Genomic DNA, 26,660 nt, shown 5'->3' on the forward strand with positions numbered 1-26,660 from the left:
ATGTTCATCCATTAGTAATCAGATTTCACAATGCTAATGATATACCTGTCAGCAAGTAAGCAATAATGCAGCTTGCCATTCTCGCCAGCATACCTGAGAACCCAGTTATTTCTGTCCCCACCCTCACTGCGATAATTGGTTACCCGCAACTTCTCCTCTTTATCCTCATCCTCCTTAAACTTCCTCCTTCATGGAACCTTATCCGTATGGGGCGGCCAGGAAGATGTGGAAACTGTTGTTCTTCCACTATCTCTTGTTGCATCCGCGCAAATGTTGATCTAATATAAATATCAGGATGATGACATCATTCATGCTGCTTTTGTGCCTACTCACAGATATGGTGACATCTTCAAAGGTCCTGAGTATGCAAAACGTTTACTGCCACTGCCTGATTTCAAAATAACCCATGCTCCCTGCTGTGGTTGTTTGGTGCAGGATGTAATCATTGACTGCTTGTACAGATACTTCAGCACATGCAAGGTTGAATTTGAGCGAGCTTGAATGTCACAGATCAATGAGTGCAATTGAAACCAGTCTGTTGCTGCAAATCCTCAAGGTCATTCTTCGCCACATAAGAATGGCTGAAATCCGCAAACACTCCCCTGTCCAGTACCTTCTGCAGGCCAAAAAAATATTTAAAAAAGTGTTGACAAACAACATTTATCATGTGTGTCATGCAGTGAGTATTAGTGGAGTGTTATTTCCCCAAAATGGAGCACAGTCATGATGATCCTGCTACTGTCACTGACCATCTTGCCCATTTGTACTTATCAGGAGATTATATGCTTGATGCATTTTAGCAACTGATCTGTTGTGTGGCTTCTCTTGTTCAGGTGCATCAGTTCTAAGACAATTGAAAATGCTTCAGTTTACATATACAATAGGAGGGAGTTTGAGTGGAACTATTGCCCTTCCTGTTTCCATTGGGGACTGGAGGATGTTCACTTAGAAGAATGAGAAGAAAGTGGATAAGCACCTGATGTGGGAACCAGACCATCATAAACGTGGAAGTTTCAATAGGACCTGGCCTCATTGCTGTCATGCTGCATAACCACTGCCGTGCAAAACATTCACTCACTGAGCCAGGAAAAACTGTTCCAGTTGCCAACGATGGCATACACCATGCTGCACAGGGACAATCCCAGAGACACCTCTACGCCACATTCTTATTTGCAAGTATTTGTAGAAATCCTGGTTAAAAAGGGAAAAAGTGTCTTTGATCAGAGCACTGAAAAGAAGTCTAGGGAGACTGTAGGGACAGTGCAGGTTGAGTGTAATTGCTGTGTGCAATTGGTTCACCTGCTTCGCAATCCAAGTTAATTTGTTTATATATAATTATTGTGCCTCAGTATTAACACCTTAAGTACCGGGCCCATTTTTTGTTTTGCATTTCCATTTTTACCTCCCCACATTCCAATGCCCAAAACTTAAAAAAAATGTATATTCATATAACCATATTAGGTATTATCTTTTGTGGTACAAATTGTATTTTTTAAAGGCACAATTTATTTTCCATGTTTGTCATTGGAAAATGGGAAAGCAATCTTTGTGGGGTTAAATAGAAAAAAAAAAACTATTCCGCCAAGATTTTGGAAGTTTTGGCATAATGGCATTCATTGTGCACTACAAATGACAGCATTACCAAACTTATATAGGTTTATTTTGTTTTACTACTTTTAACAAGTGTAAGGGGTTACACTCATAGGCAGGGCGGCGATGACAGATTCTCTTGCAGACCACAGGGTTAAAGTCCAAATGTTGCTTTATTTTTATAACACTCCGGCAATACAGGCAAACCCAGTTATAAAACACTGGATAAGGTGATGGTCCAGCACCACAAAACATAAACCAAACCAAAATGAACACCTGCCCGTCTGGGCTCTGGCTAATACAGCGACGATCCTAGCTCACCTATTGAACATAGGTCACACAGAGAATTTGGCTTCTCTAGCCAGCAGCGCTACCATCTTCCGAGACTTTATCCAGGCATCACTCTCGGCAGACTGACAGCCTGGACTGTGCTTTATTTCCCCTTGACGATCCCGTCTGGCTTCAGCTAGGGGAAAACCTGTCCCGGAATGGGGTGGACTGGGGAGGTCCCTCTACCAACCCTACCTTCTCCCAGTCCAATAAAATCCAGCCCATAAACTTAACAAAACTGTCTCAGCAACCTACACATTGCTGAGACCATTTTAACCTTCTGGATTTTATTTACCTCACCCAGTTGAGGAAGCTGAGTTGGATATACACCCCATCCAGGACTTTACCATACATTTTTTTGTTCACCTTAGCACATCTCCCCTCCCCCCCGCTACTCCAGACCGGAGGTCTGGATATTTTTGGCCAACAGCAGTGTATCCTGGACAAAGCATCAGCATTCCCCTGTAATTTTCCCGGCCTATGTTCAACCTTGAAATTAAAATTTTGCAGGGAGAGAAACCACCTGGTCACTCTTGCGTTTTTCTCCCTGTTTTGTTTCATCCAAGTTAAAGGAGCTTGGTCTGTTACCAACAGAAATTTCCTACCCAGCAGGTAATATTTAAGTGACTCCAGAGCCCATTTAATGGCTAGATACTCTCGTTCCACTATGGCATAATCTTTTTCTGCTGGGGTCAACTTCCTACTTAGCTACATCACTGGGTGCTCCTCCCCATTTATCACTTGTGACAGGACCGCTCCCAAGCCTGTCTCAGATGCATCAGTCTGGACCAGAAACTCTTTTCTGAAATCCGGGGAAATGAGCACTGGCTGTTGACAGAGAGCGGACTTTAGGCTTTGAAAGGCCTTTTCTGCCTCTGGGGTCTACTTCACCATTACTGACTTAGGGCCTTTTGTTAAGTCAGTCAATGGTGCTGCAATCGAGGCAAAATTCGGTACGAACCGGCAGTAGTACCCTGTTATGCCAAGGAAGGCCCTGACTTGTTTCTTCGTTAAGGGCCTAGGTCAGTCTTGTATCGCCTCTACTTTATTGATCTGGGGTTTAACCAGCCCTTTACCAATAATGTAGCCCAGATATTTTGCTCCCTCTAGACCCACTGCACACTTCTCAGGGTTTATGGTTAGGCCAGCATCACTAATGGAGTCTATAACGGCCTGTACCTTCCAGAGGTGACTTCTCCAATCAGATGAAAAAATGACAACATCATCAATGTAAGCAGCAGCATAGTCACGATGTGGCTTCAAGATTAGGTCCATCAACCTCTGAAATGTAGCAGGGGCTCCATGTAACCCGAACGGCATCACTGTGTACTGGAACAGCCCTTCTGGAGTGGAGAATGCCGTCTTTTCTTTTGCACCATCTGATAATGGTATCTGCCAATACCCTTCTGTAAGGTCAAGGGTCGTGATATACCTTGCTTTCCCAAGCCTCTCAATTAGTTCATCTACTCTGGGCATGGGGTACGCATCGAATTTTGACACCTCATTTAGCTTCCGGAAATCATTACAAAATCTCCAAGTCCCATTAGGCTTCGGGATTAACACAATAGGGCTTGGCCACTCACTGGTAGATTCCTCAACGACCCCTAACTCAAGCATGCGCCTGACCTCAGAGGATAACGCTTTTCTGCGTGCTTCTGGTATCCTATAGGGCTTTAGATTCACCTTACTGTGGGGCTCAGTTCTCACTGAATGTTTTATCAGGTGGGTACAGCCTGGTAGGTCAGAAAACCTTCCTCTGTTTTTCTGTAGAAACTCCTTTACTTCTTGTTTCTGAGGTACTGACAGTGCCTCACTAATTTTTACCGGAGGAATTGGTGGTGACACCTCCTTAATCATGGTCTGTGCATCCACCAATGACTCCCGATCTTTCAATGGCTTGATCAGATTTACGTGGTAAATCTGGTAGGGTCTTCTCCTTCCTGGTTGGTGCACCTTAAAGTTCACCTCACCCACTTTTTCCACAACCTCGTAGGGACCCTGTCACTTTGCCAGAAACTTACTTTCTACAGTGGGAACTAGAATAAGGACTATGTCCCCGGGATTAAAGTTTCTTACCTTGGCAGACCTGTTATAGATTCTGCTTTGAGCATCCTGAGCTCTTTGCAGATGTTCTTTAACAATGGGCATCACGGTCGCTATCCTGTCTTGCATGTCAGCCACATGTTCGATGACGCTCTTATAGGGAGTATACTCAGCCTCCTAGGTTTCTTTAGCTACATCGAGTAAACCCCTCGGGTGACAGCCATATAGTAACTCAAATGGTGAGAACCCTGTAGAAGCTTGAGGCACCTCCCTAATGGAGAAAATAAGGTATGGTAGGAGGCAGTCCCAGTCCCGACCATCCTTTTCTACCACTTTTTTTAACATCTGTTTCAGCGTCTTATTAAACGTCTCGACCAACCCATCTGTCTGTGGGTGGTACACTGAGGTACGTATCTGGGTGATTTTGAAAAACTTGCACAACTCTTTCATGACCTTCGCCATAAAGAGGGTACCCTGGTCCGTGAGAATTTCTTTAAGGATCCCAGTGCGGGAGAACATGAAAAATAATTCCCGGGCAATATTTTTGGACGCCATGTTTCGCAAGGGTACCGCTTCCGGGTATCGTGTGTCATAGTCCAACACAACCAAGATATACTGGTGTCCCCTAGCTGACTTAACAATGGGACCCACCAAGTCCATGGCAATTCTTTCAAAAGGTACCTCAATTATGGGAGGAGGCACCAAGGGACTCCGGAAATGTGAGGTCAGGGCACTTATCTGGTAGGTGGGGCAGGACTCGCAGAATATTTCCACTTCCTTGTATACTCCAGGCCAGAAAAATCTTTGCAGTACCCTCTCCTGTGTTTTGCTAACACCCAAATGACCCCCAAGTATGTGGTTATGTGCGAAATCTAGTACCATACGTCTATAGGGTTTTGGCACAAGAAGTTGCTCCACAATTTCATTGTTGCATTTATTAACTCGATGCAGCAGGTTCCATTCATGGCAAAATGCGGAAATTTCTGGTCAGCTTCTGGTACCTGTGGTACACCATCTATCACAGTAACATTTCAGTGAGCACTCATGAGAGTGGGGTCTCTCAATTGCTCTGTACCAAAGTTTTCCCGAGACACCCCTAAATCCAACACATTTTCCCCAGTTGGGGAAGCTTCATCTTCACCAGCTAAGACCTGCAATGAAAAATTGTCATTTTCAGGTACGTCACATAACCCCACATTTTCATCAGACATTTCATTTAACATGACATATTCATTTTGCACCTTATCGGCACCATTGTCTTCAATGGTCTCTTCCTTTAACCCCTTAGGGACCGGCTCATTTTTACCTTAAGGACCAGGCCATTTTTGCAAATCTGACCAGCGTAACTTTAAAACGCTTTGACTTATCCAGGCCATTCTGAGATCGTTTTTTTATCACATATTGTACTTCATGACACTGGTAAAATGAAGTTAAAAAAAAATCTTTTTTATTCATTAAAAAAATACCAAATTTACCAAAAATTTTGAAAAGTTTGCAAATTTTTAAGTTTCAATTTCTTTACTTCTATAATACATAGTAATACCTCCAAAAATAGTTATTTTACATTCCCTATATGTCTACTTCATGTTTGGATCATTTTGGGAATGATATTAAATTTTTTAGGGATGTTACAAGGCTTAGAAGCAAAAACCCACTTTTTAAGGACCAGTCCAGGTCTGAAGTCACTTTCTGAGGCTTACATAATAGAAACCACCCAAAAATGACCTCATTCTAGAAACTACACCCCTCAAGGTATTAAAAACTGATTTTACAAATGTCGTTAACCCTTTAGGTGTTCCACAAGAGTTATTGGCAAATGGAGATGAAATTTAAGAATTTCAATTTTTGGGCTAATTTTCCATTTAACCCCTTAAAGACTCGGCTCTATTTCACCTTACGGACTTGGCCATTTTTTGCAAATCTGACCAGTGTCACTTTAAGTGTTGATAACTTTAAAACGCTTTGACTTATCTAGGCCATTCTGAGATTATTTTTTCGTCACATATTGTACTTCATGACACTAGTAAAATGAAGTAAAAAAAAAAACATTTTTATTTATAAAAAAATACCAAATTTACCAAAAATTTGTAAAAATTTGCAAATTTCCAAGTTTCAATTTCTCTACTTCTATAATACATAGTAATACCTCCAAAATAGTTATTACTTTACATTACCCATATGTCTACTTCATGTTTGGATCATTTTGGGAATGATATTTTATTTTTTGGGGATGTTACAAGGCTAAGAAGTTTAGAAGCAAATCTTGAAATTTTTCAGAAATTTTCAAAAACCCAATTTTTAGGGACCAGTTCAGGTCTGAAGTCACTTTGCGAGGCCTACATAATAGAAACCACTTAACTTTCTTAACCCTTTAGGTGTTCCACAAGAATTAATGGAAAATAGAGATACAATTTAAAAATTTCACTTTTTTGGCAGATTTTCCATTTTAATAATTTTTTTCCAGTTACAAAGCAAGGGTTAACAGCCAAACCAAACTCAATATTTATGGCCCTGATTCTGTAGTTTACAGAAACACCCCATATTTGGTTGTAAACAGCTGTACGGGCACACGACAGGGCGCAGAAGGAAAGGAATGCCATACGGTTTTTGGAAGGCAGATTTTGCTGGACTGTTTTTTTTTGACACCATGTCCCATTTGAAGCCCCCCTGATGCACCCCTAGAGTAGAAACTCCAAAAAAGTGGACCCATTTTAGAAACTACGGGATAGGGTGGCAGTATTGTTGATACTAGTTTAGGGTACATATGATTTTTGGTTGCTCTATATTACACTTTTTGTGAGGCAAGATAACAAGAAATAGCTGTTTTTATTTTTTGTTATTTACAACATTCATCTGACAGGTTAGATCATGTGATATTTTTATAGACCAGGTTGTCACGGATGCGGCGATACCTAATATGTATACTTTTTTTTATTTATGTAAGTTTTACAGAATGATTTCATTTTTTAAGAAAAAAAAATCATGTTTTAGTGTTTCCATGGTCTGAGAGCCCTAATTTTTTCAGTTTTTGGGTGAGAACCTTTGGTAGGGTATGATTTTTGTGGGATGAGATGACGGTTTTATTGGCACTATTTTGGGGTGCGTGTGACTTTTTGATCGCTTGCTATTACACTTTGTGGTGTAAGGTGACAAAAAATTGTTTATTTAGCAGAGTTTTATTTAAAAAATTTTATGGTGTTCATCTGAGGGGTTAGGTCATGTGATGTTTTTATAGAGCCGGTCGATATGGACACGGCAATACCTAATATGTATACTTTTTTTTATTTATGTAAGTTTTACACAATAATATCATTTTTGAAACAAAAAAAAATATCATGTTTTAGTGTCTCCATATTCTGAAAGCCATAGTTTTTTCAGTTTTTGGGCGATTATCTTAGGTAGGGTCTCATTTTTTGTGATATGAGATGACAGTTTGATTGGCACTATTTTGGGCTGCATATGACTTTTTGATCGCTTGCTATTACACTTTTTGTGATGTAAGGTGACAAAAAATGGTTTATTTAGCACAGTTTTTATTTTTTATTTTTACGGTGTTCATCTGAGGGGTTAGGTCATGTGATATTTTTATAGAGCCGGTCGATACGAACGCGGCGATACCAAATATGTATACTTTCTTTTAATTTTTGTAAGTTTTACACAATAACAGCTTTTTTAAAACCAAAAAAATGATGTTTTAGTGTCTCCATATTCTGAGCTATATTTTTTTTTTTTTTGGGCGATTGTCTCAGGTAGGGGCTCATTTTTTATGGGATGAGGTGACGGTTAAATTGGTGCTATTTTGGTGGGCAAACGCCTTTTTGATCGCTTGCTGTTGTACTTTTTGTGATGTAAGGTAAAAAAATGGTTTATTTAGAGCAGTTTTTATTTTTTACAGTGTTCATCTGAGTGGTTAGGTCATGTGATAGGTTTATAGAGCCGGTCGATACGGACGCGGCGATACCTAATATGTATACGTTTTTTCCCCCCTATTTTTTACCAATTTTTTTAACTTTATTTGGGGAAAATTACGTTTTTGTTTATTTTTACTTGAAACTTTAAATTTTTTGGGGGAAAACTTTATTTTTTCAACTTTTTTTTTGTCCCACTTTGGGACTTGAACTTTTGGGGGTCTAATCCTTTACAATGCATTCCAATACTTCTGTATTGGAATGCATTGGCTGTATGAGTAATACTGTGTGTATTACTCATACAGCTTCCAGCCTAAAAAAATAATATTTTTGAAAACATTTTTGTTTTTGTTTTAGTGTCTCAAGTCTGGGGAAGGGAAATATAAATTTAGTACTCCATGGAAGTGTGGTACTCCCTGAAGCAACCAATAATGCAGAAGCCCGGATGAGCGGGGCACGTGTCACACTGGTGTCCTTCTGTATCCCCCTCCTGTGACACACTCTGCACCTTTTTGGGGTCTGTACCTTCTTTCGAGTATGGGGGACCACACCTGGAAAGTGTTGGCCAGGGACGATCCGGGTGCCTCCAGTTCCCAAGGTACTTCTGGAGGTTTCCCGGTCAGAAAAGATCAGGTCCTTGAGGACTGCCTGATAGAACTGAAGGAATTTCCCTGTGTTGCCAGAACTCTGGGACAGCACAAAAAAGTTGTACAAAGTAGACCACAACTTTTTTGTACCATGCCCTGATTTTGTGCATGGCATTATATGGCTTGAGGACTTGATCAGAGAGATTAACTCCTCCCATATACTAATTGTAGTCGACGATACAATCGGGCTTGAGGACCGTTGCCGCGATATCTCGCACAGGGACAGGGGTGATGCCGTTACCATCAATTGTGGACAGTACAAGGACATCCCTCTTGTCCTTATATCTGACCAGCAACAGGATTCCACTGGTAAGGGCACGGGTCTCACCCCTGGGGATAGGTACCTGGAAGGGTGGGTAGGGAGACCGCGTTGATTTTTCCGCACGGTCACACAAGCGGACGTGGATCTAGTGGAGAGGGACTGGTACAAGGGGATACTAGTATAAAAGTTATCCACGTACAGGTGGTAACCCTTATCTAGCAGTGGGTGCATAAGGTCCCACACAAGTTTCCCGCTAACATCCAGAGTGGGGGGACATTCTGGGGGTTGAATACGGGAATCTCTCCCCTCGTACACACAAAACTTGTAAGTGTACCATTTGTACAGCTTCACGCCATACCTCGCCCGCTTAGAGGGAGCATACTGGCGGAAAATGAGTCTCCCCTTGAAAGCAATGAGAGACTCATCAACCGCGATTTCCCTTCCAGGTACATGGGCCTCCAAAGATTTGGCCCCAAAGTGATCGATGACCGGCCTGATTTTGTACAGGTGGTCATAGGCAGGATCACCTTGATGGCCTCAAACCGGGAGCGTGTCATGGCCGTACTGTAAAGTGGGTTCTGGTAGAGGACGTCCCCACTCCAGTAATGCCTGACACTGGGTTTTTTGACTAGGCCCATGTGCAGCACGAGGCCCCAAAACGTCCTCATCTCGGCTGCACTGACCGGAGTCCAGCCACCAGCCCTAGCCAAAAAGAAGCCCGGGTGTTGAGCAACGAACTGTTGGGCGTACAGGTTTGTTTGCTCCACCATCAGATTTACAAAGTGGTCTCTGAAAAAAAGACTAAAGTAGTCGTATTCAGTGAAGCCCACTGTGGAAATCTGGATTCCTGGTTGGCCTACAAAATCAGGAATTGCTGGCTCAAAATCCTCTGGGGTACACCATGCAAGTTCACCGGTACGGGTAGAAAAACTAGTACGAGCCCCAGAGCTGCTCGTACTAGTGTGGGCCACAGGGTCCCTAGCGTCGCGGTCCCCTTGCTCCGCCTAGCTGCGTCTCCTTGCTCCGCCTAGCTGCCTTGGGGGCTCATCACCATCGCTGGATGATGAGGAGGACGCGGATGGCAAAAGGAAAGTGGGGTCATCCTCGTCCTCACTGGGCTCTCGGACTCGGAGTCAAGCTGGGCATATGCCTCCTCGGCCGAGAACATCCGGCTGGCCATAGGGGAGTGTGTGTGTGTGTGCGTGCGTGTGTGTGTGTGTGTGCGTGGAAATCTTTATTTGGTGTGCGTGTGTGTGGGGGCACGGGTGTTCGCGGACTTACCCTAAACCTAACAGACAATTTTTTTTTAAAAAGCCCCAAAAATGTGAAAAAATATAAAAAATTCAAACTCGCTGATCAACCGTCCGAAGTTAATCAGCGGTGGGGTGTGCGATGTGCTAACAGTGGCCGGAGTGCGCAGAAAAAAAACAAAACAAACTGCTTGAACCCCAAAAAAGTTGTGGGGGCGCAAGCTGCAGCAACCCTGGCGGGGGGGGTCTAGGGTCACACAGCTGTGCTGTGGACCCCAGACACCCGATTTAGGGTGATGCAACCAAAAACTTTTTTTTTTTTCAACTAAACTTTCCCTGAATATCCCTGCCTAACCTAACCTGTCCCTAACCTTTCCCTAAATACCTTGGTGAAGGTGAAGGGGGTGCTGGGCACAGATCGGGGTGCTGGCTCTGGAGATCCTCTCTCCTCGGCTCCCGGACACAAAAGGAAGAGGAGGAGAGCTGCAATAATTTGAATGGCCCGCCCTTGCAGCCAATAAGAGATGATCCTGAGACACACAAAATAAAAATCTTTGAAAAAAATTAAAATTTTCTTTGCATCGCCATTTACTGACAGCCTAATTTTTTCACATTTTGGTTTGCAAGGCTTGTTTTTTTGTGGGTTGAAATTTTGATTTTTTTTGTACCATTTCTGTGATACGTACGACTTTTTAATCACTGTTCATCAATTTTTTAAGGGTGTTTTTCATTTTTTTTCCCATTTACGGCGTTCACTGCATAGGAATTTTTTTAAAATATTGATAGTTCAGACATTTTTGAAGGCACTATGCCTGATAGGTTTATTTTTTATTGTTAATACATTTTTATATGGACAGTAGGGAAAGGGGGATTAAAACTTTTAATATTTTAATGTTTTTTTATTTCTTACTTTTTATTTAATAACTATTAGCTCCCTTAGGAGGTTAGAACCTGGGATATTTTGATCCCTTGTCTTATTCACCCTATTAGGGTGAATAGGATTTTCACATGCTCCCTGCTGCACTGCAATTTCACTATGGGGGCTCCGTTCGGAAGGCAGACACATCCCTCCCCCTTGCATCAGCGTTTATTGCGGCACCTGAGGGGCTAAATGACATGGTTTGGCAAGATTGCCATTCTCTATCATTGCGGCCAGGTGCTAGCTGTATGATACACCCGGCACCCACCGCATATGAAGTGGACTCACTGCAGCAGGCCACTCCATACATTACCTCAACCACCATGAAGTACGGGTACGCCACGGTGGTTAAAGGGGTTAAAAGGCGGTCTAATATATCACAGCATGCATCTTGTTGAACTGCTAACACATTCACAGTTAATCTCATAGTTTACATATAGAATTACTATGCCTCAGTATTAAAGGGCAGTCTAACATATCGCCACATGCATCTTGTTCAACTGCTAACACAATCCCCGCTAATCTTTTAGTTGGTATATAGAACTAGCAAAAGGGTATATTTCATCTATTCCATTTAATGTTTGTGTGTGTCGTTAAAAGATATCAACAGTATACCCTATAACAGTGACATCTACAGTACTCCACCCCCTTAACAGTGACCTCCACAGCCCCCCACCCCTTAACACTGACCCCCCTCAGGGCCCCGCCTCCTTAAAATGGGACCTCCACAGCAGCCCACCCCCTTAAATTTGACCTTCACAGCAGCCTGCCCCTTTAACAGTGAGTTCCACAGAACCCCACCTCCTTGACAGTGACCTCCACAGGGGCCCGCCCCCTTAATAGTGACATCTACAGCATCTGCCCCTTAACACTGACCATAGGATACAGAATACTTAACTGTGACCTCTACCATTTCTGGCCCTCTTAACAGAAACCTCCACAGCGACTGCACCTTTAACAGGGACTGCCACAGTACCTCGCTTCCTTAACAGTGACCTCCACTGTAACCCGCTGCCTTAACAGTGACTTTATAGTACCCCACTTCCCCTTAATTAGTCACCTCCACAGTACCCCATCTCCTTAACAGTGATTTCCACGACACCCTGCCCTCTTAACAGTGGCCTCTACATCAATCTGCCCCTTAATTTTTTTGGGAATATCTCAGGAACGGTACGTGCTAGAGAGCTGAGATCCGGTCTAAAGCCTTCCCGGACACCTGATGTACCTGTGTGCCAATATTTGTGATTGTAAATGTGGCGGTGGGATTCCTTTAGAGTGCATACATACATACATAAACAAACAAAAAAATCACTGAAAAAACAAAGATAAAAACATGCTGCACGGTATGATATATAAATGTGCGGATGTTTTTTGTTTGTGTAGTTTATGCTTGAGGGAGTGGCACCTTCAAGTGTGAATGCGCTCCTATTTTTTTCTTGGGATTAGCATTCCTCTGCACTTTTGCCCTTTCTATCTAATAGAGCGCCTTGATTAGGTGATACATATAGATGTGCTTGCTCCTCCTCCCATTGGTTGCTTGATGCACATGGAGGTGATTAGGAGCAGCACACCATATGTGCGGCGTCTGCGCTCCTGAACATAGAAGCCCAATGGCTTTAGGTTTAGCGTAGGACTTGCCTGACCCGAGACCACCTTGGCGCTTGGTAGGCGGGCACAGATGTGTTTTGATCAAAATATATTGGCTGAGAGTCTCAGATTTTACCATATCAGAGTGAAGACTTTGTCCATATATAATGCTTGCATATACTTTATGAAGTGCATTATTACCTTATTTCTGTGATTTCCTACATACATACATACACTCAGCTTTATATATTAGATTACTGTGCCTTAGTATTAAAGGTCGGTCTAATATATTTCCGTCTGCATCTTGTTGAACTGCTGACACATTTGCAGTTAAAGGGAACCTGTCACGGGGATTTTGTGTATAGAGCTGAGGACATGTGTTGCTAGATGGCCGCTAGCACATCCGCAATACTCAGTCCCCATAGCTCTCTGTGCTTTTATTGTGTCAAAAAAACTATTTGATACATATGCAAATTAACCTGAGATGAGTCCTGTCCCTGAGATGAGTCAGGGACAGGACTCATCTCAGGTTAATTTGAATATGTATCAAATCGTTTTTTTTACACAATAAAAGCACACAGAGCTATGGGGACTGGGTATTGCGGATGTGCTAGCGGCCATCTAGCAACCCATGTCCTCAGCTCTATGCACAAAATCCCCGTGACAGGTTCCTTTAATCTTTTATGTTATATTTAGAATTACTGTGCAACAGTATTACAGGGTGGTCTAATATATCACCGTCTGCATCTTGTTCAACTGCTGACACAACCCCAGTTAATCTTTTAGTTGATATATACAATTACTGTGCCTCCGTATTAAAGGCCGGTCTAATACTGCATATTGCCTTCTGCATCTTGTTGAACTGCTTCTGGTCCTATTATTAAAATATAACTTTTATTTGCCTTTTAATAAACTATATTCAAACACAGAAAAAACACACACATTTAAAAGATATATGGAGGACCTGGACCTGTGGGCTCCGTATCTATATCCTCTAAGAGGATTATTATGTTATTCAGGAGGACTTGCTCTTTCCCACATATATATCGCACACAGGCTACTTGTGTTTAGCCCGTGTAATTACACTTGGGTATCTATAGATGTCGCCTATTGCCAGGTCATTGACCCGTCACGCCGCAATTGTTGCTGATTGTTATGTTTTAGGCTCAACCTATATGATATGTCCTACACTGCCTATTTTCAGACTACTTGTCATATTTGCACTCTGGCCCTCAGGGGGATGCAGCGTCTGCAGATCGCCTTTCCCTATCCATTCTCAGCCCTACCATTAATTAAAATTGCTAAAGACACAGCTCCCAGGGGCATATCATATAGGTTGAGCCTAAAACATAACAATCAGCAACAATTGCGGCGTGACGGGTCAATGACCTGGCAATAGGCGACACCTATAGATACCCAAGTGTAATTACACGGGTTAAACACAAGTAGCCTGTGTGCGATATATATGTGGGAAAGAGCAAGTCCTCCTGAATAACATAATAATCTTATTAGAGGATATAGATACGGAGCCCACAGGTCCAGGTCCTCCATATATCTTTTAAAAGTGTGTGTTTTTTCTGTGTTTGAATATAGTTTATTAAAAGGCAAATAAAAGTTATATTTTAATAATAGGACCAGAAACGGGAATTATAGTCAGTAGGCTATTGGAACAATTGAATTAACTTCCTGGGTTAGTGGATCATTTGGTAATATATATTGTTGAACTGCTGACACATTTGCAGTTAGTCTCTTATGTTATATTTAGAATTACTGTGCCACAGTATTACAGGGCGGTCTAATATATCACCGTCTGCATCTTGTTCAAACTGCTGACACAACCACAGTTAATCTTTTAGTTGATATATAGAATTACTGTGCCTCGGTATTAAAGGGCAGTCTAATATATTGTCATCTGCATCTTGTTGAACGGCTGACACTTTTGCAGTTAATCTTTTATTTTATATATAGAATTACTGTGCCGCACTATTAACCACCTCAGCCCCCCTAGCTTAAACACCCTTAATGACCATGCCACTTTTTACACTTCTGACCTACACTACTTTAAACGTTTATTGCTCGGTCATGCAACTTACCACCCAAATGAATTTTACCTCCTTTTCGTCACACTAATAGAGCTTTCATTTGGTGGTATTTCATTGCTGCTGACATTTTTACTTTTTTTGTTATTAATCGAAATTTAACGATTTTTTTTGCAAAAAAATGGCATTTTTCACTTTCAGTTGCAAAATTTTGCAAAAAAAACGACATCCATATATAAATTTTTCTCTAAATTTATTGTTCTACATGTCTTTGATAAAAAAAAATGTTTGGGTAAAAAAAAAAATGGTTTGGGTAAAAGTTATAGCGTTTACAAACTATGGTACAAAAATGTGAATTTCAGCTTTTTGAAGCAGCTCTGACTTTCTGAGCACCTGTCATGTTTCCTGAGGTTCTACAATGGCCAGACAGTACAAACACCCCACAAATGACCCCATTTTGGAAAGTAGACACCCTAAGGTATTCGCCGATGGGCATAGTGAGTTCATAGAACTTTTTATTTTTTGTCACAAGTTAGCGGAAAATGATGATTTATTTTTTTTTTCTTACAAAGTCTCATATTCCACTAACTTGTGACAAAAAATAAAAACTTCTATGAACTCACTATGCCATCAGCGAATACCTTGGGGTGTCTTCTTTCCAAAATGGGTCACTTGTGGGGGAGTTATACTGCCCTGGCATTCTAGGGGCCCAAATGTGTGGTAAGTAGTTTGAAATCAAAATGTGTAAAAAATGGCCAGTGAAATCTGAAAGGTGCTCTTTGGAATGTGGCCCCTTTGCCCACCTAGGCTGCAAAAAAGTGTCACACATCTGGTATCTCCGTACTCAGGAAAGTTGGGCAATGTGGTTTGGGGTGTCATTTTACATATACCCATGCTGGGTGATAATAAATATCTTGGTCAAATGCCAACTTTGTATAAAAAAATGGGAAAAGTTGTCTTTTGCCAAGATATTTCTCTCACCCAGCATGGGTATATGTAAAAAGACACCCCAAAACACATTGCCCAACTTCTCCTGAGTACGGTGATACCAGATGTGTGACACTTTTTTGCAGCCTAGTGGGCAAAGGGGCCCACATTCCAAAGAGCACCTTTCGATTTCACTGGCCATTTTTTACAGATTTTGATTTCAAACCACTTCTCACGCATTCGGGCCCCTAAAATTCCAGGCAGTATAACTACCCCACAAGTGACCCCATTTTGGAAAGAAGACCCCCAAGGTATTTCGTGATGGGCATAGTGAGTTCATGGAAGTTTTTATTTTTTCCCTACAAAGTCTCATATTCCACTAACTTGTGACAAAAAAGAAAAAATTCTAGGAACTCGCCATGCCCCTCACGAATACCTTGGGGTGTCTTCTTTCCAAAATGGGGTCACTTGTGGGGTAGTTATACTGCCCTGGAATTCTAGGGCCCTAATGTGTGGTAAGTAGGTAAATGACGTGTGAAATCCTAAAGGTGCTCTTGAATGTGGGCCCCTTTGCCCACCTAGGCTGCAAAAAAAGTCACACATGAGGTATCGCCGTATTCAGGAGAAATTGGGCAATGTGTTTTGGGTGTCTTTTTACATATACTCATGCTGGGTGAGAGAAATATCTCGGCAAAAGACAACTTTTCCCATTTTTTATACAAAGTTGGCATTTGACCAAGATATTTATCTCACCCAGCATGGGTATATGTAAAATGACACCCCAAAACACATTGCCCAACTTCTCCTGAGTACGGCGATACCAGATGTGTGACACCTTTTTGCAGTCTAGATGCGCAAAGGGGCCCACATTCCTTTTATGAGGGCATTTTTAGACATTTGGATCCCAGACTTCTTCTCACGCTTTAGGGCCCCTAAAATGCCAGGGCAGTATAAACACACCTTTACATGTGACCCCATTTTGGAAATAAGACACCCCAAGGTATTCAATGAGGGGCATGGCGAGTTCATCGAATTATTTTTTTTTGGCACAAGTTAGCGGAACTTGTTTTTTTTTTTTTTTCTCACAAAGTCTCCCTTTCCGCTAACTTGGGACAAAAATTTCAATCTTTCATGGACTCAATATGCCCCTCACGGAATACCTTGGGGTGTCTTCTTTCCGAAATGGGGTCACATGTGCGTATTTATACTGCCCAGTCATTCTAGGGGCCCTAAAGCGTGAGAAGAATTCTGGAATATAAATGTCAAAAAAAATTTACTCATTTGGATTCCGTGTCGGGTATGGTGAGTTCATGTGAGATTTTATTATTTGACACAAGTTATTGAATATAAGACTTGTAAAGAAAAAAAAAAAAAAATTTTCCGCTAACTTGGGCCAAAAAAATGTCTGAATGGAGCCTAACAGTGGAGTGATCAATGACAGGGGGTGATCAATGACAGGGGGGGGGGTGATCAGGGGAGTCTATATGGGGTGATCACCCCCCTTTCATTGATCACCCCCCTGTAAGGCTGCATCAGATGTCCGTAGTGTTTTTTGCGGATCCGATCCTATGTATCCGTGATCCATAAAAAACATACGGGACATCAGAATGCAGCCTTACAGTGGGGTGAGCAATGACAGGGGGGTTATCAATGATAGGGGGGGTGATCAGGGAGTCTATATGGGGTGATCACCCCCTTTCATTGATCACCCCCCTGTATGGCTGCATTCAGATGTCCGTATGTTTTTTGCGGATCCGATCCATGTATCCGTGGATCCGTAAAAAACATACGGACATCTGAATGCAGCCTTACAGGGGGTGAGCAATGACAGGGGAGATCAATGACAGGGGGGTGATTAGGGAGTCTATATGGGGATCACCCCCCTGTCATTGATCACCCCCCTATAAGGCTGCATTCAGATGTCCGTATGTGTTTTTGCGGATCCGATCCATCAGTGGATCCGTAAAAATCATACGGACGTCTGAATGCAGCCTTACAGGGGGTGATCAATGACAGGGGGGTGATCAGGAGTCTATATGGGTGATCACCCCCCTGTCATTGATCACCCCCCTATAAGGCTGCATTCAGATGTCCGTAATGTTTTTGCGGATCCGATCAATGTATCAGTGGATCCGTAAAAACATACGGACGTCTGAATGCAGCCTTACAGGGGGGTGAGCAATGACAGGGGCTGATCAATGACAGGGGGGTGATCAGGGAGTCTATATGGGTGATCACCCCCGTCATTGATCACCCCCCTGTAAGGCTCCATTCAGATTCCGTATGTGTTTGCGGATCCGATCCATGTATCAGTGGATCCGTAAAAATCATACGTACGTCTGAATGGAGCCTTACAGGGGGGTGATCAATGACAGGGGGGTGATCAATGACAGGGGGGTGATCAGGGAGTCTATATGGGGTCAGGGGTGATCAGGGGATAATAAGGGTTAATAAGTGACCGGGGGGGGGTGTAGTGTAGTGTGGTGCTTGGTGCTACATATTACTGAGGTACCTGTGTCCTCTGTGGTCGATCCAATCAAAAGGGACCACCAGAAGAGCAGGTAGCAGTATATTAGACGCTGTTATCAAAACAGCGTCTAATATACCTTTAGGGGTTAAAAAAATCGCATCTCCAGCCTGCCAGCGAACGATCGCCGCTGGCAGCTGGAGATCCACTCGCTTACCTTCCGATCCTGAGAACGCGCGCGCCTGTGTGCGCGCGTTCACAGGAAATCTCGCGTCTCGCGAGAGAGGACGGCTATATGCGTCCAGGATGAATCAATCAACCACCTGCAGGACGCGTCGCTGCGTTCGGCGTCCGGAGGTGGTTAAAGAGCAGTCTAATAGTATGTTGCTGTCTGCATCTTGTTGAACTGCGATACATTCGCAGTGCAGGAGAAAGGCCACAGTCCAAGTGGGACTGTACCTGGTTGTTCAGGCGCTAGGTATCAATTACACAGGTCTCGCATGGAGGCCCAGTCATTGGTGGTGAAGTGGTGCTGTTCCGCAGAAGCGACTCACCCGTGCGTGCTGCAGCTGAAACTCCACTATCGCCTGCTGCGCTCACACAGTCTGGCCAGCATGTGCAAGGTGGAGTTCCACCTTGTGGACTCGTCGCATATGAGGCGGGTGAGCGGGAAGGGCGAAGTTACGCTGCAGCGCTGACAGGCGAGCAGCAGCAGTGTAAGAACGCTGAAAGTGCGCACAGACGGCCCCCACTCTCTGCAGCAGCTCTGACATATTAGGGTAATTTTTCAGGATTTCTGCACACCAAATTCAGCATATGCGCCATGCAAGGAATGTGCGTCAAACCGGCTAGACCCAGAGCTGCTACGAGATTCGCCCATTATCGCACACCACCAGACCGGGCTTTGAGGCTCACTGGCACCAACCACTCATCGGTCTGTTGTTCAAGGCCCGTCCACAGCTGCTGGGACGGTGTGTCATTTACCCCTGGATGTGCTGAAGTTGGTGGTGAAGGCGCTACGCTGACCGGATGAGGAGCTGGTAGAGGATGAGTAGAGGAGGAAGCAACAGGAGGCAAAGAGAAACGCCCTGCAATCCTCGGTGGTGGAAGGACATGCACCAAACTGCTATCCGCCTCAGGCCCAGCCGCCACTCGCATTTACCCAGTGTGCTGTTAGGGAGATATAACGTTCCCTGACCGTGCTTACTGGTCAACGTACCCGTAGTTAGGTGGGCCTTGCCACAGATGGAGTTGCGCAGTGCACACCTGATTTTTCCCCCACTTGGTTGTGCAGGGAAGAGATAGCTCACCTGGAAAAGTAGTTACAGCATTTCAAAGGCCAGTAATTTTGAAATGCTGGCATTCAGGGCCAGGGATCACGGGTGGGTAGGGGTACTTCCTCTTACGCTCCAGTGTTTGAGATGGAGAGCTGAACTCTTCCATGGGACATTATGGTTGGTGACCTAGATGGTGGTGTTGCTGGCAGATCCTCTGTTTGCGGGGTGGCAGGTGCCACTGTCACTCCAGAGGTGGATGAAGAGGCCGAGACTGCAGCAGAAGAGGAATCAGAGGAGCCAGAGACCTTTCTTTGTTTTTGAGGTGTCTACTCCACTGCAGCTCGTGCTTTGCACTTAGATGTGCTCAGGTTGAGAAGGTTTATAGTCGCTTCAGGCTCTGATTGCACAGCGTGCCAACCACTCGTGTCTTCTTGTCAGCACATTGTCTGAAGTAATGCCATGCCAGGGAACTCCTTGGAGCTGGCTTTGGTGTGCTTGGTCCCTTGCTGTGTTGGGCAGTAGAGATGTCCCGAACTATTCGCCGGCGAATAGTTCCCGGCGAACATCGCTTGTTCGCCGCGGCGGGCGAACATATGCGATGTTCGGTCCGCCCCCCTATTCGTCATCATTGTGTAAACTTTAACCCTGTACCTCACAGTCAGCAGACACATTCCAGCCAATCACATCATACCCTCCCTCCCAGACCCTCCCACCTCCTGGACAGCATCCATTTTAGATTCATTCGGAAGCTGCAGTGTCACAAATTTGACTAAGTTGTAATCGCAATGCGATTAATACAGGTTATATAATCGCAATTGGGAATTCAACTTAGAGCTGGATTCCTAATGGTTGTTGTATTGCTAGAATATAACGAAGATTGAGAATATAGTGCTATATTCGTTATATTTGTCAATTCTAGCAATACAACCATTAGGAACTCAGATCTAAGTTGTAATCGCAATGCGATTAATACAGGTTATATTAATCGCATTGCGATTTTCAACTTAGAGCTGGGTTCCTAATGAACCCTGTACCTCAGTCAGCAGAAACATTTCAGCCAATCAGCAGCAGACCCTCCCTCCCAGACCCTCCCACCTCCTGGACAGCATCCATTTTAGATTCATTCGGAAGCTGCATTCTTAGTGAGAGGAGGGACAGTGTAGCTGCTGCTGATTTAATAGGGAAATCGATAGCTAGGCTAGTTGTATTCAGTGTCACTACAGTCCTGAAGGACTCTTCTGATCTCTGCTGGTAAGGACAGCACCCCAAAAAGCCCTTTTTAGGGCTAGAGACATCAGTCTGCTTTTTTTTTTTTTTTGTGTAATCTAATTGCAGTTGCCTGCCTGCCAGCGTGTGTGTCAGGCTCACAGCGTATACTGTGCCCACTTGCCCAGTGCCCCACTCATAACTGGTGTCACAGTGGCTTTGCATTTAAAAAAAAATATATAATTTTTGACTGTAATATAATAGCAGTCAGTTGCCAGCGCGTGTGTTTCATGCCCTGCAAGTGCACAGTGTCACCAGCGCAACTCATATCTGGTGTCACATTCGATTCATTTAAAGAAAAACAACAATTTTGACTGATAAATAGCAGTCCAGTTGCACACACGTGTTTTGTGTTTTAAAGCCCAGCTGCAAGCGCATAGTGTCACTTCAGCGCCATTCATATCTGGTGTCACATTCGATTTCCATTTAAAGGGCTTCTGTCACCCCACTAAACTTTTTTTTGGTTACTTATAATCCCTATAACTGCGATTTAATGCATAAATACTGTAATTAATCATTTTGGTTCAGCAGATTCTGTTAAAAACATACTTTTAAAATATGCAAATTACCTTGCTACCAGCAAGTAGGGCGGCTACTTGCTGGTACAGGCCGCATCCTCCTATCCTAAAGACGCCTCATCCGCATGTTTGATTGACAGGGCCAGCGAACCGGGATCTTTCTCTGCTGGCCCTATTTGCAATCAAAATCTGGCGCCTGCGCCGTACCTGTCTTCAGTTTTGACGCAGGCGCACTGAGAGGAGGACGCTCGCTCGGCCGCTCCTTCCGCAATGTGCCTGCACCGGGTGTAGATGTGGACGTCATCGGCGCAGGCGCATTGAGGATGGAGCGGCCGAGTGAGCGTCCGCCTCTCAGTGCGCCTGCGCCGACTGAATACCGTTACGGCGCAGGCGCGAGATCTTGATAGCAGACAGGACCAGCTAGCGGACGATCCCGTCCGCTGGCCCTGTCAATCAACATGTGGAGGGGGGCGTCTTTAGGATAGGAGGATGCGGCTGCTACCAGCAAGTAGCCGCCCTACTTCTGGTAGCAAGGTAATTTCATAATTTAAAAGTACGTTTTTAACAGAATCTGCTGACCAAAATGATTAATTTACAGTATGTTGCATAAATCGCAGTATAGGGATTATAAGTAACCAAAAAAAAATAAAAATGCTTAGTGGGGTGACAGAATCCCTTTAAATAAAAACAACAATTTTGACTGTGAATAAATAGCAATCAGTTGCACTCACGTGTTTGTGTGTTTAAGGCCCAGCTGCAAGTGCATAGTGTCACCAGCGCAACTCATATCCGGTGTCACAGTAGCTTGCACGCATAGTACAACTTAACAAATAAAAAAAAAATGACAGGCAGAGGGCAGGCCACCCCGCAGGGGCCGTCGTGGTCGTGGTGCTGTGATCCCTTTGGCCCTAGAATAATGCCTAGTGTTCAGAGGCCACGTACCCTGAACTCAAAAAGTTCTGAGGACATAGTTGACTGGCTAACACAGGACACCCAATCTTCTACAGCTTCCGCTCAGAACCTTAAAGGGAACCTGTCACCAGTTTTATGGTTGTCCTAACTAAGGGCAACATAAATAAGTGACTGATTCTCCTAGCACAATGCTGGGTTCACTTTCTTTAATTGACCCAGTCAATCTGCCAACATCTTGTATTGAAAAGCTCCAGCTGATAATGAGAGTCATGATATTCATGAGCTCCTGACTCTCCCCGCCCACCTGCTGCTAAATGACAGTTCTTTTCCATATGAACCAGCAGCAGTGGGCAGGGGAGTGGCTATAGCTCTGACATCACGCCACACTCCAAGCAGCTCATTAGCATGCGGCATCTTTGTGTGTATATATGAGATAACCATCTGTCACACCAGTAAGTGAATACATCTAAGGTACTTTTTAGTAGTTAATGATTGTATATAATTAGTTAGATTATAATCAAATATCCACATGACAGGTTCCCTTTAACGCACCATCCTCCTCCAGCTCAGCTTCGGGCACCTCAAGTTACCACTCGCCCGCCTGCCGCCACCACCAACACTAGCACCACAGCTGCTTCACTTGATCTGTCAGAGGAGTTATTTACACATCAGTTGGAAGAAATGAGTGATGCGCAACCATTATTGCCAGAGGATGTAGATAACAGGGATATGTCTCAGTCAGGCAGCATTACACACATGACATACGGTGTGATGATGATGATGTTGTACCCGCTGCAGCTTCCTTTGCTGAGTTGTCAGATACAAGGGAAGCGGTTGATGAGTACGATGAGTCTGTGGGATATCACGTGGGTGCCCGCTAGAAGAGAAGAAGAACAGGGGGAAAGTTCTGATGGGGAGACAGAGAGGAGGAGGAGACGAGTTGGAAGCAGGGGGAGGTCGTCGCAAGGAGCTAGTGGCACAGTCAGACAGCATGCATCGGCACCCGGGGTCAGCCAGACAGCAACGCCAATAAACGCATGCTGTTGCCACCACCAGAATGCCGTCATTGCAGAGCTCAGCAGTGTGGCATTTTTTTTGTGTGTCTGCCTCTGACAACAGCGATTGCCATTTGCAAACCTGTGGCAAAAGAAACTGAGTCGCGGGAAGTCCACACCCACCTAGGGTACAACTGCTTTGCGAAGGCACATGATCGCACATCACAAACGCCTATGGGATCAACACATGAGTACAAGCAGCACACAAACTCAAAGCCGCCATCCTCCTCCTGGTCCAGCATCTTCAGCCTTGTCAACCACTGCTGTCGTCCTGCCCCCTCTCAACCATCCGCCACTCCGTCTCTCGCCTTGAGCAGTTCCTGCTCATCTGCCCACAGTCAGGTGTCTGTCAAGGACATGTTTGAGCGTAAGAAGCCAATGTCACAAAGTCACCCCCTTGCCCGGCGTCTGACAGCTGGTTTGTCTGAACTATTAGCCCCCAGCTTTTACCATAGAAGCTGGTGGAGTCTGAGGCATTCCAAAAATTTGTAGCTACTGGGACACCGCAGTGGAAGGTACCCGGCCGAAATTTCTTTGCACAAAATGCAATCCCCAACCTGTACTTGATTGTGCAAAAGGAAGTAATGGCATGTCTGGCACACAGTGTTGGGGTAAGGGTCCATCTGACCACTGATACCTGGTCTGCAAAGCACAGTCAGGGCAGGTATATCACCTACACTGCGCATTGGGTAAACCTGCTGACGGCTACCAAGCATGAAATGCATGGCTCTGCAGAGGAGTTGGTGACACCGCCACGACTTGAAGGCAGGCCTGCTGCCACCTCCCTTACTCCTCCCACTCCATCCTCTTCCATAACCTCCTTGCTGAGTCCTCTCTGCTGCCTGCAACTTGCTCCACATCAACGCACTCCCCAGCGGCTAGTCCACATCCAGGATACGGCAGTGTCACGCCGTCTTGGGGTTGACTTGCCTGAAAGCAGAGAGTCACACCGGACCAGCACTCCTGTCCGCCTGAACGCACAGGTGATCAGTGGCTGACTCTGCACCAACTGGAGATCGGCAAAGTGGTGTGTGACAACGGAAGCAATTTGTTGGCGGCATTGAATTTGGGCAACTTGACACATGTGCCATGCATGGCACATGTGTGTAATCTGATCGTACAACGCTTTGTGCATAAGTACCCAGGCTTTACAGGACGTCCTGAAGCACGCCAGGAAGTGTGTGGCCATTTCAGGGCGTTCCTTCAACACGGCCATGGCGCACTTTTCCGATATTCAGTGGCGAAACAACATGCCAGTGAGGCGCTTGATTTGCGACAGCCCGACACGTTGGAATTCAATACTCCTAATGTTCGACCGCCTGCTCCAATAAGAAAAAGCCGTCAACGAGTATTTGTATAACCGGGGTGCTAGGACAGCCTCTGCGGAGCTGGAATTTTTTGCCACGTTACTGGACGCTCATGCACAATGCCTGTAGGCTCATGCCTTTTGAGGAGATGACAAAGCTAGTCAGTCGCACCGAAGGCACCATCAGCGACATCATCCCATTTGTTTTTCTTCCTGGAGCGTGCCCTGCGAAGAGTGCTGGATCAGGCCGTAGATGAGTGTGAAGAGGAAGAGTTGTGGTCACCATCACCACCAGAAACAGCCTTATCAGCATCGCTTGCTGGACCTGCGGCAACGCTGGAAGAGGATTGTTAGGAAGAGGAGTCAGAGGAGGTCTTTCATGCTGTCGTGCCTGTTGAGGGACCCTCGTATAAAAAGGCTGAAGGAGAACGACCAGTACTGGGTGTCCACGCTACTAGACCCCCGGTATAAGCAGAAAGTGCCTGAAATGTTACCGAATTACCGCAAGTCGAAAGGATGTAGCAGTTCCAAAATAAATTAAAAAGTATGCTCTACACAGCGTATAAGGGTGATGTCACAGCACAACAAAAATCTAACAGGGGAAGAGGTCAAAGTAATCCTCCTCCTCCCACGACCATGACGGCAAGGACAGGACGCTTTACAGATGTGTTGTTGATGGAGGACATGCAGAGCTTTTTAAGTCCTACGCATCACCACAGCCCTTCAGGGTCCACCGTCAGAGAACGACTCGACCGACAGGTAGCAGACTACCTCGCCTTAACTGCAGATATCGACACTCTGAGGAGCGATGAACCCCTTGACTACTGGGTGTGCAGGCTTGACCTGTGGCCTGAGCTATCCCAATTTGCGATAGAACTTCTGGCCTGCCCCGCTTCAAGTGTCCTGTCAGAAAGGACCTTCAGTGCAGCAGGAGTTATTGTCACTGAGAAGAGAAGTCGCCTAGGTCAAAAAGTCTAGATTACCTCACCTTTATTAAGATGAATGAGGGATGGATCCCGAAGCGACTGACAGTGGGTGATACATTCAACTAAAAAAGGCCTGATGAGATGAGCTGCCTTGGACTAAAAATGGTCCACACGCTGCTGTATTTTATCTCTGAATGCCGGATGACTTGCGTGACTTATCCACCACCAACTAGGGTTCAAGCCGCAATGTTTTAGGCACTTTCTGCCTGAAACAAACATCAATTTTTCTGGCCGCTGCTACAGCAGCGGCTGCAACAATACCTAGTTTTTCAGGCATGTGTACATGCCTAATTTTTCTGGCCTCTGGTGCTGCACTGTGGCTTCAAAAACAAACAAAAAAAAAGGCACATACATGTGACAATTCCCCTTCGTGATCGTACCTTGTCGTAGTGAAGGGGCTTGCGTATCACAATGAAGCGACCACCTCTATGAGTGTGTTGGCAATGGCAATGTTGACACACCCCAGATGATAAGGTCGTTGCTTCATTGTGAACAGACCAATAGGGCGATCGGCTGGATAATTTTGCATAGAAAAAACATTAATTTTCTTTGTGATCATCTAAGGTGATCATTAAAGCCTACTAGGCCAACAATGGGCCCACACTGCAGAATCATTGTTTTTTGGGTCACTTAACTGTCACTGAACTACCTCAGCACAACCATAGGCTTTGAAAAACCCTCATCGCCTGCAATCTTGACGCATAGAGGTTATAAAATTTATGTCATGAGTGTGTCAACTATTTACAACTCTTTGCGGTTGTCTAAAATCTATTCCATACACGTCCCCTGATAGGGGACGTAACAGGGATTAAACTGATAGGAATAGTACTACTTAACACACACTGCATATTCTGGTGGCACATTAAATTGCACGCGCAGGTGCCCCAAATTTGAAAGTAGTAGGACTGACCAAGCATCTTTTTCCATCTCCCGGTTCCTAAAATCCATTCCATATACATGTCCCCTGATAGGGGACGTAACAGGGATTAAACTGATAAGAATAGTACTACTTAACACACCACACAATTGGGATTGCACAGTACATTACACAGCGCACTGCGCAGTGCCCCAAATTGAATTAAGAGGAGACCGACCAAGCATCTTTTTCCATCTCCCGGGTTCCTAAAATCGATCCACATACATGTCCCCTGATAGAGACGTAACAGGATTAAACTGATAAGAATAGTACTACTTAACACACCACTCATATCTGGTGGCACATTAGATTGCACGCGCAGTGCCCAAAATTTGAAGTAGGAGGAGCCGACAAGCATCTTTTTCCATCTCCCAGTTCCTAATCGATTCCATATACACGTCCCCTGATAGGGAACATAACAGGGATTAAACTGATAGGAATAGTACTACTCAACA

At 44.5% G+C, this 26,660-nt stretch overlaps 1 protein-coding gene across 1 annotated transcript in view; it reads right to left on the bottom strand.

The window, feature by feature from the left end:
• Window positions 1-26,660, bottom strand: part of DDR2 (discoidin domain receptor tyrosine kinase 2) — a 1,651,236-nt gene that overhangs the window by 260,355 nt on the left and 1,364,221 nt on the right. The window contains exon 17 of the mRNA XM_040407250.1: window positions 1,978-2,003. Within this exon, the coding sequence (XP_040263184.1) occupies window positions 1,978-2,003 (26 nt within the window). The remainder of the gene's footprint in view (window positions 1-1,977; window positions 2,004-26,660) is intronic.

Source organism: Bufo bufo, chromosome 9, assembly GCF_905171765.1.
Source record: "Bufo bufo chromosome 9, aBufBuf1.1, whole genome shotgun sequence".
Taxonomy (NCBI): Eukaryota; Metazoa; Chordata; class Amphibia; order Anura; family Bufonidae; genus Bufo; species Bufo bufo.